The 17,507-nt window shown below is 36.1% G+C and overlaps 1 protein-coding gene across 1 annotated transcript in view; it reads left to right on the top strand.

Annotated features, from left to right (window-relative positions):
* LOC107555497 (serine incorporator 5-like) overlaps nt 1–17,304 on the top strand; it is a 21,335-nt gene extending 4,031 nt beyond the window's left edge. The window contains exons 2-12 of the mRNA XM_016238322.1: nt 4,932–5,099; nt 8,067–8,245; nt 9,629–9,711; nt 10,334–10,427; nt 12,544–12,755; nt 14,498–14,590; nt 14,766–14,892; nt 16,327–16,396; nt 16,501–16,537; nt 16,729–16,873; nt 17,051–17,304. Of these exons, the coding sequence (XP_016093808.1) occupies nt 4,932–5,099; nt 8,067–8,245; nt 9,629–9,711; nt 10,334–10,427; nt 12,544–12,755; nt 14,498–14,590; nt 14,766–14,892; nt 16,327–16,396; nt 16,501–16,537; nt 16,729–16,873; nt 17,051–17,195 (1,353 nt within the window). The 3' untranslated portion in view covers nt 17,196–17,304. The remainder of the gene's footprint in view (nt 1–4,931; nt 5,100–8,066; nt 8,246–9,628; nt 9,712–10,333; nt 10,428–12,543; nt 12,756–14,497; nt 14,591–14,765; nt 14,893–16,326; nt 16,397–16,500; nt 16,538–16,728; nt 16,874–17,050) is intronic.
* Nucleotides 17,305–17,507: the final 203 nt, after the last annotated feature.

The following is a 17,507-nucleotide window of genomic DNA, read 5'->3' as shown; positions in this document are numbered from 1 at the left end:
TAAATACATTCATGAATGTTTTTAATGAATGGATTTTATAATAATACAAATAGCAATGTGTAACATTTTACCATATTTAGCACTCTTATTTGTTCCCCACACAATATTGGTTTTCACTTAATGTTTGGATTTCTAAAATTATTGTGCACTGATTTTTCTAGAATAACTTTTGCTGCCAAATTATCCACTAACCTAGTTTATGATACATTTTTGTCATAGATTATAAATATACATAGGCCTATATTTTTTTCATATTTTTCATATTTCATTTTAGTTTTCTTTATAATGAAGTAGTCTGTATCTAGTAGATTGTGAAAGAATGATTATCAGTTCCACACACAGAGATATATAAATTCTACATTTATTTAAATGAGGGAAAAAACTTCACTGGTATCGGATCGGTATCGGGTATCGGCCAATACTGAACCCTAGGTATCGGAATCGGTATCGGAAGCGAAAAAGGCGGATCGGAGCATCCCTAGAATATAATGTTTTGTGGCATGTTTCTAGGTTCTGAAATGTTTCTCAGCTCTTGCAAATTGGACTATTTGTTCTTGTCCTACTGGGAAACTTTCTGGAAACCTAACTGTGAAATCTCCTTAAGATGTCTGGGCTTGAGTCATATCTGACTGTCCTATGAATCAGCCGAAGTGATGCATTCTATAAAAATGGTGGTTTTATTGCCTAGTAACATTGCACTGTGAAAACATTCATGCCTGAATTCCAAGTTACCGTTGCAGATCTGTTAATACAGGAAGGGTATCTATTATCTTCTTCATTATTTGTTAGTAATGAATTCAATGACACACTGTTCTTGATCAGGCCTTGGAAGTAAATTTATTTATAAGATCTGATTTGTCTAAACACCCACATGAAAACTACAAAGATTTGTAGCGTCTCCAGTGTGCTTATCTGTTTTGACTAATGAATCGGCATGAAAGATGAAGAAGATGTCACCATAATAGGCCAAAACGTGTACCCCACATCCCATTATCCTCTGGGCTTTTTGTGGATTTTTACACGTTCCTCAAATCTCAGCTAGTGAGGTTTTTTTTTCTTCTTCTAGCGAACTGAATTCAGACATTTGTGGTAGGACAATCTGTCAAGCATTGTGTCTCGGGATTCTGGTGCTTTAAGGTCAAGGTGCTCTCTGTTCTAGGGTTTATAACAGTCCATCAAAGAATACTTCAGAATGACCATGGCACTCTTGTGAATTAAAAAGCCTTTATTATCAAATGGCTACATCCAAGAAATCTAAAAACTCTCCAACGCGTTTCGCCACTAGCGTTCTTCAGGGAGAGCAAACAATAAGCTTAGCACAATCTGTGATGACTTTGTGGATAGTAGTGAGACATTCTCACCCTTGTGAATTTCACACAGCCTTCACTCTCTGACTTCCTCCATTAACATAGTAGAGGGTGTTTACTCTTTTGCCGCGAGCCTTTGGATTACTCTGTATTTGCAACTGAAAAAGCTGTCAAGTAATTGCCATCCATCAACGGTGTGCAGTGCGATTCTAGCAGGAAGGTTTGACTCTTCAGTGTTACAATGGGGCACTCTTTGCTCTGGACAAAAGAGCACTTTTTTGTGTACACGACACGTCAAACAGTGAAGTAATACATTTTTGCCTCAGCTGTACAATTGCCTGGCTAACAGACCCACAAAGCAGCTATTCATGACATGGAGACTACAGATGAATTGTCTTTTGAGTTTCGACAGTGATCGTACTTGAGCTCAGTGAAATATATCGGATAACTTTGTCTATTAGTGTTCTTGGCCATTTGTAACATGCACCAGGGATCAGTTTAAACTGTGTTTGATTATTTGTTTGACTGCCAAGTGTCTTGTTAAGTCATCTAGTGTTTTAACATCTCTGGATTCTGTTTTAATGGTATAATTATTTAATAATTAAATATTAGTAATTAAAATGTCTAATCAGTTGAATTCCTAAAACTTTAAAACAGGGAATATTTCCATGCTTATTTTATTTGACAATTTTTAAAGAGTTATGATGGATTTTTACAATTCTTTTTGAAAATGCAAATTCTATGAAATTCTGAATTTTACTGGCAATTCCATTAATTAAATTGTATTAATTAAAAAGCATGTATAATCAGTTGAATTCATAAAATATACTCTCCTGACAGGAAAATGTTTCTGCGCTCATCATTTTGTTTGACAATTAGACTAATGAAACTAAAGAACTACAATAGCATTTTTATGGATTTTTTAAGTTTTATTAGAAAATGTAACATTCTATAAAAATCATAATTTTTCTTGACAATTCCATTAATTAAATTTTATTATTTAAAAAAGCAAAAGTGAAATTCTGGGTTTTACTGATAATTCCAGCTGATAATTTTGGAATCTAACCAGTTCTTGAGTTAGCATTTTTCCTCAGTGTTGAGTCACTGCAGTCCAAACTTATTGTGCAACATTGACTGGCTTACTATTGTTTTTCATTAAAGGAAGTAAAAGTTTCTGTTTTTAGCACCCAGCAGTTCTGTAATAGCTTTAAGATCCTTATTTTCTGGTTATGGTTGACTTTTCTGCTGGGTGTAAACACGGTGGAACTACAAACCTAGAATCTGTTTGCTACAACACAGTGTTCTTCCAATCTTTGGATGTAGTTTCAAAGAGCTTCTCCACACACTTCTGAGGAGCTTGAGAATTTCCCAGTCTGAATTGTTAAGAAAACAATGTCCAGGTTATTGTCCTTACTCATAGTCCGTCACCTTTCACCCAGACTCCTGCTGGTTGCGGGAGAGGGTTAGAGAAGGGCTCTTTGTAGGGGCATGAGAACTGTCTCCGGGGCAGGAGATGAGGGATGGTTTGTTTGCGAGAATATGTAGAGTGCTGTCCCACTCGACCAGTGTTGACCAGCGAGTGGGACTCCATTGTGCTGTCATGGGTTGGGATCGTACATGCTGACCACCTGTTGTCTGGAGAGAGGGATGTGTCTTCTTGATTCCTGCTCTCTGTTTCTTGTTACATAGCTCTGAAAAGTGATGTGCTGTTTACTGTCAAATTCATTAACATTTACTCTTGGGCATATTACATAAACTTCCTATATTAGGTCTTAACTTAAGATATGATCATTTATTTTAAGATTTTTCACAAATTTGTATTACAGAAGCAAATCTTATCTTGATTTAGGATTCTAATCTTATCTTACAAAATCTTATGTTATATTAGGAAATCTTAATCCGCTCGATCGAGTTCGATAATCAACTGTCAGGTTACTCAGGTCTGTTACCAAGTGGCTGCTGAAAAAAAATTAAATAAAAATGGAGAAACACCGGCGTGCTTTTAACTTGCAGAATGACCGGTTGTGATCCGTGACGGCTCATGGGCCTCTGTAATGTTGGTCGCAATTGGTCAACTATACAGCATATACTATATAGGCTCTATGTATATATTTTTATAGGGTTATATGTCTGTCTATATGTAGCACTGTGGTCCTGTGAGGCATGATATTTGTACGTCTGCAGTCTGCACATATAGCGGAATGACAATAAAGTTCACTTGAACTAACCGCAAAATCATGTGTGGTGGGAGTCTGTAATCATTTATGAGTATTTTATCTTCAAAGTGCGACACATTTTTGGGTCCTTCAAAAGTCTCTCCACCATCAAACTTCACTTCTCTTCATCTTGTATGATTAATAAATGTTATGCCGTTCTCGAAAAGGGCTAATGTAATGTGTTTTTTTACAGTTGAATTTCAAAAATGGAATTTTTTGGCGAGTTAGGATGGTTCTGTAATACCGTTTTCCTATCTGTAGTTAAGATAAGATAATGCACTTAGGAAATGTTGTTCTGTAATAGCTTTTGTCCTAAAAGAGGTTCTAACTGAAATTGCCATGGTTATCTAACAGCTAAGATGGGATTCTAAAGTTAAGATCTTTCTGTAATACGCCCAATCAGAGGATCATCAGCATTATTGTCACAATTTCTTAATTTTTAGGTTGTTGAAATTAATGATTCCATTAAAAGGATAGTTCACCCAAAAATGATTCCAACCTTGAACGTCTTTGTTATGCTGAACACAAAAGAATGTGTGCAACCAAACCGTTCATGGTCCCCATTGACTTCCATAGTCAGTGGTTTCCATCAATTGTTTGGCTACCAGTATTCTTCAAAATATCTTCTTTTATGTTCAACAGAAGAAAGAAATTAGTTCAGGTTTGGAACAACATGAAAGTGAGTAAATGATGACAGAATATTAATTTCTGGGTGAACTATCCATTTAGTATATAAAAGTATATCAATTAGTATCTGTTTTTGGAAAACAACACATTTTAACACCACCTCTTGTAGATTTCATTTTAGTTTTCGACAAGTCGAATTCTATTATTGAAACCTTTAAAATTTGATAACTTATGACTAGATGATTTTGTGTGTACAGGACACAACATCACACAATGTAATTATTTGTCAGTTCAAATCATTGTTTAAGGGATTTTCTGAAATGTCCAGAGACATTTGTACTGATTCTATATCTACTCAATCTGATCTCGGAGCCTCATGTTATGTCCTTGTCTTGCGTCATGTGAATCAAGCTGCTTCATAGTAACAGCCCAGCTCTACATTGCTTACAGCCAATAGGAATGAGGCATTTGTGTTGCTAAAGGGTATGACGACCAATAAGATGTTCACAGTCCCCCCAATGCATTTGCTCAGTTTCACAGTACATCATTGTATTTGTTTATTTCAGATGAAATGTGTATATATTACTTAATCTTAAAAATATTGTGTTTTCTTTTGCCCTTGGTTTACAGTAACACTTTAATTGACTTATTTTATACCTTTAAATAGGCAGATGTGCTTTAAAATCAATTTGTTTCATTGTAGATCACTGTAATGGTTTGTGAAGTGTTATTATTAAGCACTTGCATGTGTCCGGCTCACTCGTGTGCTGTATTTCTGCAGCTGGCCTGCTGCTGTGGATCGGCTGCCTGCTCCCTGTGCTGTGGCTGCTGTCCCAAGATCAAACAGTCCACCTCGACACGCTTCATGTACACCCTCTTCTTCATGTTGGTCACAGTGACCTGTGTCATCATGATGTCCCCCACTGTGGAGACAGCAATGCAAGAAAATGTGAGTTTGTTCAGAGCTTCTCCGTTTGCATTTTTTAGTATCAGGTTCCCTAATATACAAAGACCATTAAATCTGGTCTCAGGTCAGGGGTGCTCAGACCTGCTGCTGGGCATCTGCCTTCCTGCAAAAAAAAAAAGTTCCAGCTCAAGTTAAACACACCTATTAGTTGGGCACACTTTCATATTGTCTGTTCTGTTTTGGGGGGGAAATATGCAGAACACTAGTATGGATTTAAATGGGTTAATCAGAGTTGAGATTACTACGCTCTTATTGCTAACTGAAAGCATAGTCAAGTTATTTATAAGCAAAAATATTAATAAATGAACTCAAAGTGTGGCCAGGTAATATGTTTCTAACTTTGTGAATGAGAGACTTTGAAAACATTTGGAAATCTGTGGTATTTTTAGTTGAGCTCTGTGGGTGCAGATTCTGTGTGGGCCTGACTTGTCAACTTCTGTCTCAACCGATGCTTTTAGATTGAGGCATATTTTATATATATATATATATATATATACACAGTATATATATATATATATATATATGTTATTTTGCAGTTTAAATTTTTGTGGAATAATGACAAAAAAAAAAAAAAAAAACTAAACATATCTGGTAGAAAGATTTAAATTTGAATGTTTTTGTAATTTTTATTAGTTTTTGGTTTTATATATAATATAAAATACAGTATATCTTTATAGTTTTATGAATTTTTGTTAAAGTAATTCTATTCTTTAAAAAAAAGTATTTAGTTTAACAGAAATATTTTTAATAATTTTAGTTAATGATAATAGCACTGCTTTTATGAGCCATTTTTGTTGAAATTAATCTTTCAAAAAGGCTTACTACTTAACACAAGTTACTGGTTTGAATCAGTCTGAATCGTTATCAGAAAAGTTTGAAAAGATCAGAAAAGACTGAATCACCAGTTGACTCACCTACAGAACTCCGGTTAAAAGAGACATTTGCAACAGTTTTTTTATATTATATACATTTTCTTGAAATGAAGCACGTTTTTTGTACTTGAGGTTTAGATCAGTATCGTTACTGAGTTCATAAGACATGTAGTTAAAGAGACACATTTGCTGTTTTTTGTAATATATTAAATATAAAAATATAAGTAAATCTGTATTCGAACCTCAGACTTTTGTGTTGCAAGACAGACTCCTAAACACCAGGCCACCATCATTGCTTTTTCTAAAGTCAGTGTTGTTGTTTTTTTGTTTTTTTTTTGCTAAATAAGTAAAAGCATACCTTAACTAACAGAAGAGCATTATGTCTTCTACTACCTGGACAGATCTTTTTAAAAGCAAAGGGGCATTTGAAACATTTGTAAGGACCGAATCTACGCATTCATTCATTCGTTAAAGAAAGGGGCAATCGAGGGATCAAGGGTTTATTTGCAGGCAGCTAGCCCATATTATTCAGACAAACACAAAGAAGAGCTACACGACTCTTCTGTTTCAAAGCATGGCAGAAATGTAAGACAGAGTATCAATGCTCCATCATAACGTCTAACACAGGAATTGTTGCACACTGTATAATAACTCTTTCAGTAAAGCTGCATTTTGTTTTTCTGTAGCTATACAAAAGTGGTGACTGAATGTGGTTGAAAGGCGCTGGGTGTGTAATGTGAGCTCAAGCTCTTTTTTTGCTCTCAGCACCACAATAAATGCTTACTGAGTAAATGCCATGAGTATAAAACACCCAGACACTAAAAAAGACCAGCACCGTTATAAAAGCGCTGCCTTTTGGTGAGGCACAAAAGAACTGCCACTCAGGTGCCCCAGACACAAAAATGTATAGCTGTTGAAGTTTTTTCACAAATAGTTGTTTCAAATTTAAGAGCACATAAAATCTTCTCCTGGTGGTCTTTCGTGTTTTCAACACAGGGACGGAGCGAGTTCTGATGGAGGAACACCTTAATAACTTTATATTATATGATGGTCCATGTTATAATAGGAGCAGGGCCTCCCAACATTGTAGCAGGCCTACGTAATGTGCACTGCTGGGAACCTTAATATATTTTAAGAATTGACCAATGCCCTGTAGTTTGTGCCAGCTTTCTCTTCAAAACCACAAAAGAGAACCATAAATACTTGTTTGAATCTGACTGGCTTTAATACACTTACAAAGAAAAACCATGGTAATACCATGTTTTTAGACATGAACAATGGTAATACTATAGTTTTCAGTACAATGGATTTGAATATTATAATCATTATTACCATTGTACATTGTAAAATTGTCAAAAAAAGTAGCATTGTATTACTATTTGATTACCACCACTGTACCATATTATTATTATTATTATAATACATGATGGTATTGTGATTTTTTTATATGTTTTTGAACTCACCAAGGCTCCATTTATTTGATAACAATACAGTAAAAATTGTTAAATATTATTACAATTTGAAATATGTATATTTTTTACATTTTAATGTAAAGATTTTATTAGTATTTTAAAATACCTGTGCATATCTGAATTTTCAGCATCATTACTCCAGTCTTCAGTGTCACATGATCCTTCAGAAATCATTCTGATGCGCTGATTTGCTGCTCAAGAAACATTTCTGATTATTTTCCATGTTGAAAACTATTTTTAGAATTTTATTTAATAGAACGTTTAAAAGAACATAATTGATTTTAATAACAGAGTAAGAATCTTTATGTAACTTTTGATTAATTTGTGTTCTTGCTAGATGAAAGTATTCATTTCTTTTCCTTTTTTAATGTAATTTAAAAAACAAATCTAGGACTTTTGGATGGTAAGTAATGCTCTTACATTTTTTAATGTCTATTTAAGGTGTGTGTATTTCTTGAGTTTAAATTGATCTTTTGGCACCCAGCGTGGAGGGGTGTGTTCACAGTTTGGACTCAGTTTAACGATAGCCTTGCCCTGAAGCGACTGCAACTACTCTGTTACTCAAAATGTAATTGTATTCCTCTTTTGTTTTGTGCTCTTCCCAGATTCCTTTCTACACCGAAATGTGCAATAAGCTCAATGCGGGGGAGAATTGCAGTACCCTAGTGGGCTATTCTGCCGTGTATAAAGTCTGTTTCGGCATGGCCTGCTTTTTCTTATTATTCTCTGTGTTCACCATTCGTGTGCGAACCAGCACGGGATGCCGGGCGGCTGTTCACAACGGGTAAGCGGTCAGTCCAGACACTTTTGAAGTGGTATTTACACTGGAAACAGTTCTTGTTCCTCCTCTGCTTTGCTCCGTGACCCCTCTGGGCCCAGGTTCACAGGAGCTATAGGGACCACTGTGTATTGTTTGGCCTGCGGCCTCCATCTGTACGCCCCTCCTAATGCTCCATTATTCACCCACAACCAAAGCCCTGAATAGAGGTATTAAATTAAAGCTCTGTCCAGAGGAAATGGCACTTGGAGACGAGCTTTACCCCTACGAATGGGAGAGTTTAGCCCCACATGAGAGCACTTCATGTCGCAATAATCAGATCTTTGTGTTGTAGGCAAATGTAGGGTGAGGAAGTATAAGGCTGAGCTCCATCCTGCTCTGCACATTCATACAAGCCTTTAGAAAAAAAACAGGCCTAAATCCCTCAATAAAAACCTCATTTAGATCTTCCTGAAACTACCCTATGATGACATACTAACATGGGTAAACAGGAAATCCTATATTAGATAGCAACAGACAAAATCTCAGAATGACATACTGTAGGAAATGTATCATGGTAAATATTTGGGGTTGGTGGGATTTTTCATTTAGTTTGAAAGAAGTCTCTTATGCTCACTAAGGCTGCATTTATTTGATCAGAAATACACTAAAACAGTATTATTATTCAATAATATTACATAAAAATATAATATAATATAGTTTTAATATAGTTTAAAATATAATTTATTCATGTGGGCAAAGCTGAATTTACAGCATCATTACTCCAGTCTTCAGTGTCACATGATCCTTCACAAATCATTCTAATTTGCTGATTATTTTTTTTAACAATGTTGAAAACCGTTATGCTGCTTTATATTTTGCGGAAACCGTGATACATATTTGTTTCAGGATTCTGTGATGAATAGGATGTTCTGCAGTTCTAAAACGATGTTTATTTGAAATAGAAATCTTTTGTAACATTATAAGCATATTTACTGATCAATTTAAGGCTTCCTTGCCGAATAAAAGTATTAATTCCTTTCAAAAATAAAAAAATCTTTCAGACCCAAAAGTTTTGATCGGTAGTGTATCTTTAAACTTCTGTATAGAGAAAAAAAAAGTGTAGAATTTGAAACAAAATGGCTTTGGATCAATATCTGTTGTGTAAAAGGAATGTGTTGATTTATTAATAATAATTTTGAATTAATATTATTTTCCAGATCATTTTAATACATTCTTTTAAACTTTAGTACATTGACTTAATTTTTAAATTCACTTACTGTTGTTCTCAAACTGTTTGAAAACCCATGTCTCACAGTATATTGTAAAGCCAGACTGCCAGTTTTAGAATTATTATCCTTATTCAAAATATTTTGTCTTAAATCAACAAATTCTTCTTTTTATTTGCAGGTTCTGGTTCTTTAAGTTTGTGGCTTTGCTGGCCTGCTGTGCAGGCGGATTTTTTCTCCCAAATCAAGAAAGGTTTCTAGAAGGTTTAGTATGATCAGTTTTCACATACTTGTTTTCTTTGTATTAAATTCGCTGCTATTGTTTTCATGTGCTTTAAAGAGGCTTGTAAAAATGTATTCAAACATTTTATTGAGAAGTTTTGAGACATTCCTGGAAAGTTTTATTATTCTCTACTTTGAGCCTGCAGTGGTGTTGAGATATCTCCCCTACTTAAATGTCCAAGAGCAACACAGTTAACAGACTGTGAGCATGTCTCTGTGGTTCATCAACTCCAGTAACTCAAACAGAGTCTTCTGCTGCCTGTGTCAAAGACCTCATGATTACACAAATATTTAGAGGAATGTTACACAAGATCTCGAGTGTCGTACTTCAGTTTAAACCCTAATTACTGTGAAAATAATATTGATAGAGAGATGTTATCCTCATAGAGATAAATTAAATCAGTGCACTTGTTTTAATGGAAGTATATCTCAACTCCTTTCACAAACAACAGCGGTTCCATAGTATAGTATGCAGTGTTATTTTAGTATTATTGAATAAACTAATATTAATAGTTTTTCTTTAGCAGAAAGCAGTGTTTGTTTGTCATACAGTATCAGCCAGAGGGAAAGACCTTAGACTCATCTCTCTCTTTCTGTCTTTCAGTCTGGCGTTATGTGGGGGCTGCTGGAGGTTTTCTCTTTATCATCATCCAGTTGATGCTTCTCGTTCAGTTTGCCCACAGATGGAATCAAAACTGGTGAGCTGATGTCTAGCTCCGTCCAAATAACTGTCTGTTTTTCCTTACTTCCCTCTTTTCATTCACCAAGTGGAAAACTTATTAGGCTCTTGGAAAAGTTTTCTAGTTATTTCCATCATTGTATCCAATTGTTGCTTGGTATGTAATATGAATCCCCGCAACTGGAAATCATTAGGTCTGGGAATGGAGACTATAGTGTAATCTGGCGGCATTTCATTTCCACTGTCAGATGGGAAGTGGTCTTAACATTGTGCTGCTACACCAGAAGGGGACTGCCACTTATTTTAGTCACTGACACTGTGGCAGACAAGGTGTGAAGTACAGATCACATGGATAGTGTGAGTATAGATGGATTCTCCCACACCCTCCAGTTTCAGCAACAAGTAGAGCAGGTTTCATAGCAGTACCAGTGAAAGCATTTTTTAGCATTCAAATTCTAAGAACCAGAGTGTTTCATTTCAGTGGGAGTTTTCAAGACATGAAACATTTCAATTGTAAGACAGTGACACTGAAAAAGAAAAGTAAAGCATTGTTTTTTTTGGTTTTGTTTTTTAAGCAGAGCTGTCTCAGGGGTGTGTTCATAAATAATGTGTGTTGTTGTAGTAGAGTATGGCCGTGAAAGAGAAAGAGAATAAGTTAGAGGTTCTTGGCTGCTCTCCAGTCTGTGGACAGGAAACCCATGGCAGAGCTCAACGTGCATCATAGTTTCCCCTCTGCTCTCTGTCAACAAATGGAAACCTCAGCACAAAAGAGCAGAAATATCCAGAATGCAGAATTTTGTAATGCATGAAATATTAGGGACAAAATTGTCCTAAGAAATTTGACCTCCCTTTGGGAACACTCTTTTTTTTTTTTATTCAGAAGTAATGTAAATAAAAATGCTAATTTAAATAAAATGGTATGTTTTTTATTTATTTGTTTATTCTGAAAATGTAAAGAATCTATATTTTTAAGTTTAGGATTTAGTGCACATACACCTTATTTTATACAAAGTAAGAAATTTTAAATATATATAAAATAATAGAAATATTGTTCAGCTTAATTTTGGGGGAAACTGTGATGCATTTCTTCAGGATTCTTTTATACAAAATTAAATTCAGGATTTACTTTTTACAAAATATAAATATTTTGTTACCTTGCCTTTATTGTCACTTTGGAACAGTCTATTGCATCCTTGCTAAATAAAAGTATTCATTTTGTGAAGAAGAAGAATTTATTTTTTTAATCGTAGTATATAAATGTATTTTAATTCATTTTTGAGTTTTGAAAATCCAAAAGGTTTTTATTCAGTAAACTGCACAATGAATCTCTTATTTACATCATGTTTGCACTGTTAGTCATGATGAAAGCATTCTTGAGAGAGCAAAACTAGAGTTGCAATGACGAGATCACTGCGTTCATGCGCTCAACAGTCTGTCATCGGCTACAATGCTCATCGGAGTAGATCTAAATATAATGCTATCAACACTCTCCATGATTAGTTAATCTCAACAGCTGTAACAGTAAAAATGTAGTAAAAGTTTTTGAGAGAGCTCCACATGTACTACTTAAGATGTTAGCCAATCACAGCAGTGGGCATTTCCATTGAAGTCTCACAGCAGACACGCCCCTTCCAAATCAGAGGACTAAAATCAGGGTAGAAAACAGCATTTTATTTTTCTTTGATGAAAAATCATACTAATATTATTAGTGCACCTCAGGAAACATAATGAAATGCTTTAAAAATGCAGTTCATGACCCCTTTAAAGTTGTCTAAATTGTCTAGGTGGATGAACTTCTGGTTTGCAGAATGATTCTTCAGGGTGGAGTTTTCTTCATATAAACAGTGTCAGATAGTTAAGTCACCTCTCTCTGGAGTCTTTGTTTGTATCATGTGAAAATTTCAGGTTTACGTTATCATGACAATGAATTAGAAAATTTTCATATAACAGACAAAGTCATCAGGACATTCTAACACACTACTCTCATGTTAGCATGTATACTATGTTTACATATATTTATTTATAATTTATATGTGTACTTATTTCCTGTGATAACTGTCATCATGCCACAAAAGCTGAAGTTGAATCGAACCCAGAGCATTCCTTTGAACTGTCTCCACTGTGTCCCTCCACAGGAGCTCAGGAGTCAAGTATAATAAAATCTGGTATGCAGCGCTGGCTCTGGTCACACTGGTGCTGTTCTCCGTGGCAGTGGGAGCCTTGGTGTTTATGATCATGTTCTACACGGACCCAGAGGCCTGCTTCCTCAACAAGCTCTTCCTGGGTGTCAACGGCGGCCTGTGCTTCATCGTGTCTCTGCTGGCTATCTCGCCCTGCATTCAGACCTGTGAGTTTACAAAGATGCTTGGTCTTCACTGACCTACATTTTATACTAACAAACAGTTTGTTTGATGTCAGGCAAACAAATTTATTCATAGTGCCTGAAGCTTTTCTCATGTGTGATCAAGCCGGAGAGTTGAGGAATAGTGTTTTATCATGGATTCTCACTAGAGAAAATTGTTTTAGCAAGCAATTTAAGTCAAATAAAATATGTTTTTCTGAACTTTCTGGAAAAAAATGTATCATGGTTTCCACAATTAAGCAAACAAAATGTTTTCAACATTGGTAATAATAGAAAATCAGCATATATGATGTGACACTGAAGACTGGCGTAATGGCTGCTGAAAATTCAGCTTTGCCATCACAATAATAAGTTACATTTTAAAATACATTAGAATAGAAAAGATACTTTAAATTGTAAAAAAAAAAAAAATCACAATATTGCTGTCTTTTTTTTTGAGTAAACAAATGCTGCCTTGGTGAGCATAAGCCACTTCTTTCAAGAATGTAAAAAAAAAATCAAACTGACCTCAAACTTTTGAACAGTAGTGTACATAGTTAATTTAAAGGGGTCATATGATGTTGCTAAAAAAGAACATTATTTTGTGTATTTGGTGTAATGAAATACGTTTTAAGGTTAAAAAAACACATTATTTTCCACATAATGTACATTAGTGTTTTTCCTCTATGCCCCGCCTTTCTGAAATGTGTCGATTTTTACAAAGCTCATCATTCTGAAAAGCGAGGTGTGCTCTGATTGGCCAGCTATCCAGTGCGTTATGATTGGCCGAATACCTCAAGCGTGTGACGGAAATGTTACTCCCCTTACCATACTGTGATGCCGTGTCCGGCCGGAGCGATGAGACAAAACCAATAAAACCCATTATAAACGAGGCATTTGTTGCATCCAATGGGGACATAATTACGGATTATAATGACTTATACTGTCTTTTTACGCGTTGCGTTGCGTTTCGCGCCACGTAAACATAAAACCATGTTTGCATTTGTGTTCGGAGAAACAACGAACAACAAGCGCTACACTGCTCAAAACTCTACACTGCTCACTGCTCGTTGAATCATCAGTGGCAAATCCTTTAAATATGAAAACATACTTACAGTCTGTGAGTCAGAACAGCCGGCATTGCAGGCTACTCTCCCAGGTTCAGGAAATAGTCCTCCGTAAAATGCATTGCACACATCTAAATATTTGGGTTGAAGTGTTCTGGAACAGTGTTGTAAATACAACTTAACCACTGATTTCTAGTTGTGTCCTCTTTTGGAAGACCAAACAAAGTATTTTCGCTTTCACAACAAAACACACAGCGTCTCCACGACATGGCGGCGGCAGCAACAATACTACAGCAAGAATCAAAGTTACGCCTTCTTTCTTTGCATGAACATTTGGGTGGTGTTATGCAAATCTTCCCACACAGTGACTTAGACATGTGGGGGTGTGTTTAAATGAGGCGTTTTAGGAGGGCATGGACGAGTCTTAACTTTTATAAAGAATATCTCTTTGGGTTTGAGACTTTATTCTTTGCAACTTTAGGGATCTTATCTATTCACGAACAGCTTGTAACACTCCAAAGAGAAAGGAAAACTTGAAATCGCTTCATATGACCCCTTTAATAAAGAAGCATGATGTATGAATAAGCATAAACTCTCAAACAGATAGGGTCAGATAAGTAAAAATCTTGATGTGCTACTTTTCACTAACACATCTGATGTTTTGCTCTGTTCTCCACACAGTCCAGCCCACCTCAGGTCTGCTGCAGTCCGCGATCATCTCTGTCTACGTCATGTACCTCACCTTCTCAGCACTCGCCAGCAAACCCATTGAAAGTGAGTGCATCTGTCACCTGTCCTGGGTGTGTCTCACAGTGAGCTCTGTGGTTTCCCTGGTGTCTCCTAGCTTGTGTATGGACAGAGCTGTAAACTGAGGCTACTGCAGGTCCCAATAATGCATTTCAACCCTCCAGACTTATGCAGTTATTTCCATGCCCTCTTTCTCTTTCAGTGGTGGAGCGAAATGGAAAAAATGTCACTGTCTGCGTCTTTCCCTACAATTCAGGACTGCAGAGCGAGACTAACATAGTGACGGGCGTCGGAACGGCCATACTGTTCGGCTGTATACTCTACTCTTGGTATGAGCAATGACAGTTGTGTTTTCTGATATTGTGATGACCCAATCCATGATAGTATTATGAAAGTTATTATTGGTCATATCTGACTTGTTCATTATATTCCAAGATTTTTCAAGTCATTTAATAGATTTGTGTGAAAAACAGACCCAAATTTAAAGTAATCGTTTGCCCAAAAAGAAAAATGGTTAAAAATGTACGCGCCCTCAGGCCAACCAAAATGAGAAATTTAGCATTAAATCACTTGCTCACCAATGGATCCATTGCAGTGAATGGGTACCGTCAGAATGAGAATTCAAACAGCTGAAAAAACATAAAAACATCACAATGTTCCACAAGTAATCCACACAAATCTTAAAACTGCAGGTCCATAATTCCTCCAGTGAAAAAGATCACCCCCCTCTCACATCAAAATCCACTGACATATTTGTTTAGAACTGTTTTCGCTTTTAAACAGTGCTTGATTTGTGCATATTTCTCTCCTGATTCAGACAAGACAACTTTTTCACTTAAGTAAGCAATATTATGGATAGAGGATTCATGTTTTAGTCAGAAGCAGCGATTTGAAGTTAAAAATGTCTTGATGTATTTATTTATTTCTTACAAACAAGCAGCTTTCCGCTTCACCTGTGGATTATTGTGATGTTTTTTTATCTGCTGCTTGAACTCCTGATGGCACCCTAATATTTAATGCAATTGTTCTTTTTTACATTTTTGGGTGAACTACTCCTTTAAGGAGTCATTTGCTGGAAATCGCCCCCCCCAAAAAAAAAATTTCTGAATAAATGTTCTTTTGCAAGCAAGCCACCTATTGTATTCCACTAAAGGACAATATAATGCAATTTGGAAAGACATGAAGGTGCATGTTGATTTTTGGGTGAACTATCCCTTTAAACAAGCTCAGATATTCTTGGCCTGGAAGCAAATCCCCGTAACATATTATTTAAATGGATGATCTCAAAAACGATCCCAGGAGGAGTGGAAACATGTAATTATCTGGTTATGACAAGATGTTCATTTAGATTTAAAAGCAGGTAGTGTGGGAGGAAGGGAGTGAAGTTTAGAAGCTCTCATACTGTGAAGACGTGAACTCGCATGTGTTTCTCATTACCTGCAGACATGTGTGCTGAAGCTCTCTCCTCTCCACCAAAGCCTTATTTACACACGTATGTGATTCACAGTGATATGCGTTAGTTGTCAGCCCAATGATTCATTGTAGTGTCTCGCATCAAAATGTTTTTGCCATATTTCCCGTTTTCATGAGGCAAAACAAAGCTTTGAAGCAGAAAAATGACTTATTTTTTTTTGTCTGGTGGCGTTTTGGGAATAATTTAGAGAATGTTCTGTTTTTTACATTTGACGGTTAAAAAAAGAACACTGCCCCCATGTGTCTAATGCAATTTGAGTAAAAAAAAAAAAATACTCCTCTTCCTTCAGTTTGATCTCCACCACCAAGAGGAGCTCAACAGCCTTGCAGGTGTACAGGAACGATATGCCCGAAAATGAGGTGAACATTTGCCATGTTCTCTTTCTGCTGTGTTTAACACAACATTACAAAAAAATCCAAATCAAACTATGTAATGAATCATGCTTTTTTTCTTTTCTTTTCAGAGAGCTCGCTGCTGCTTCTGCTGTGTTGATGATACAGGTAAGACACTTTCTTCATCCAACACCTCTTTTAGTATTTTAGGGCATCACCTGAAGATTTCAAAGCTTAAATGTATTTTGATACTAATTTGGATTCATTTATACAGTAGAAAAGGGTAGATGGATGCCTCCTGGTGGTCAAAAAGAAGTACTACAGGTTTCTTAAACCAGGTGTTTTTTTCTATTTTCCAGAGGACTATGATGATGAGAAGACTGCTGGAGGGCAGAATGTGAAGTATGATGAGAGAGACGGCACAATCTACAGCTACTGCTATTTCCATTTTGTTTTCTTTCTCGGCTCCCTCTACGTCATGATGACTGTAACCAACTGGTTTCAGTAAGTACATAACAACAAAAACAACATTCCACAACACAACTCCTTTTTGTTTTGTTTTTGAATGTCTCAGGCCAGCTGTGACATTTGCTTATTTGTGTGTGTGTGTGTGTGTGTGTGTGTGTGTGTGTGTGTGTGTGTATATATGTGTAATATGCATATGATCTTGTCTCTCTGCAGTTATGAGAACGCAAAGATCGAGAGGCTGCTGGAGGGGAGCTGGTCGGTGTTCTGGATCAAGATGGCATCCTGTTGGGTCTGCTTATTTCTGTACATGTGGCCTCTGTTGGTCCCCATGCTCTTCCCAAAGAGATTCCAAGCCTAGAAACCCTTCACACATGTTCCAGTATCACCACTGTCCACTTACAACTACTGTGTGTGCGCACGTGTGTGTGTGTGTGAGAAAGAGAGTTTTGTTTGTTTTTAATGTTTTTTGTTTGTTTTATTAGTTTAAGTATAGATATTTAATGCAATTGTTCTTTTTTACATTTTTGGGTGAACTACTCCTTTAAGGAGTCATTTGCTGGAAATCGCCCCCCCCAAAAAAAAAATTTCTGAATAAATGTTCTTTTGCAAGCAAGCCACCTATTGTATTCCACTAAAGGACAATATAATGCAATTTGGAAAGACATGAAGG

The sequence above is a fragment of the Sinocyclocheilus grahami genome, unplaced genomic scaffold, assembly GCF_001515645.1.
Source record: "Sinocyclocheilus grahami isolate Dianchi unplaced genomic scaffold, SAMN03320097.WGS_v1.1 scaffold535.1, whole genome shotgun sequence".
NCBI lineage: Eukaryota > Metazoa > Chordata > Actinopteri > Cypriniformes > Cyprinidae > Sinocyclocheilus > Sinocyclocheilus grahami.
This window is presented reverse-complemented; position numbering and strand designations above follow the sequence as displayed.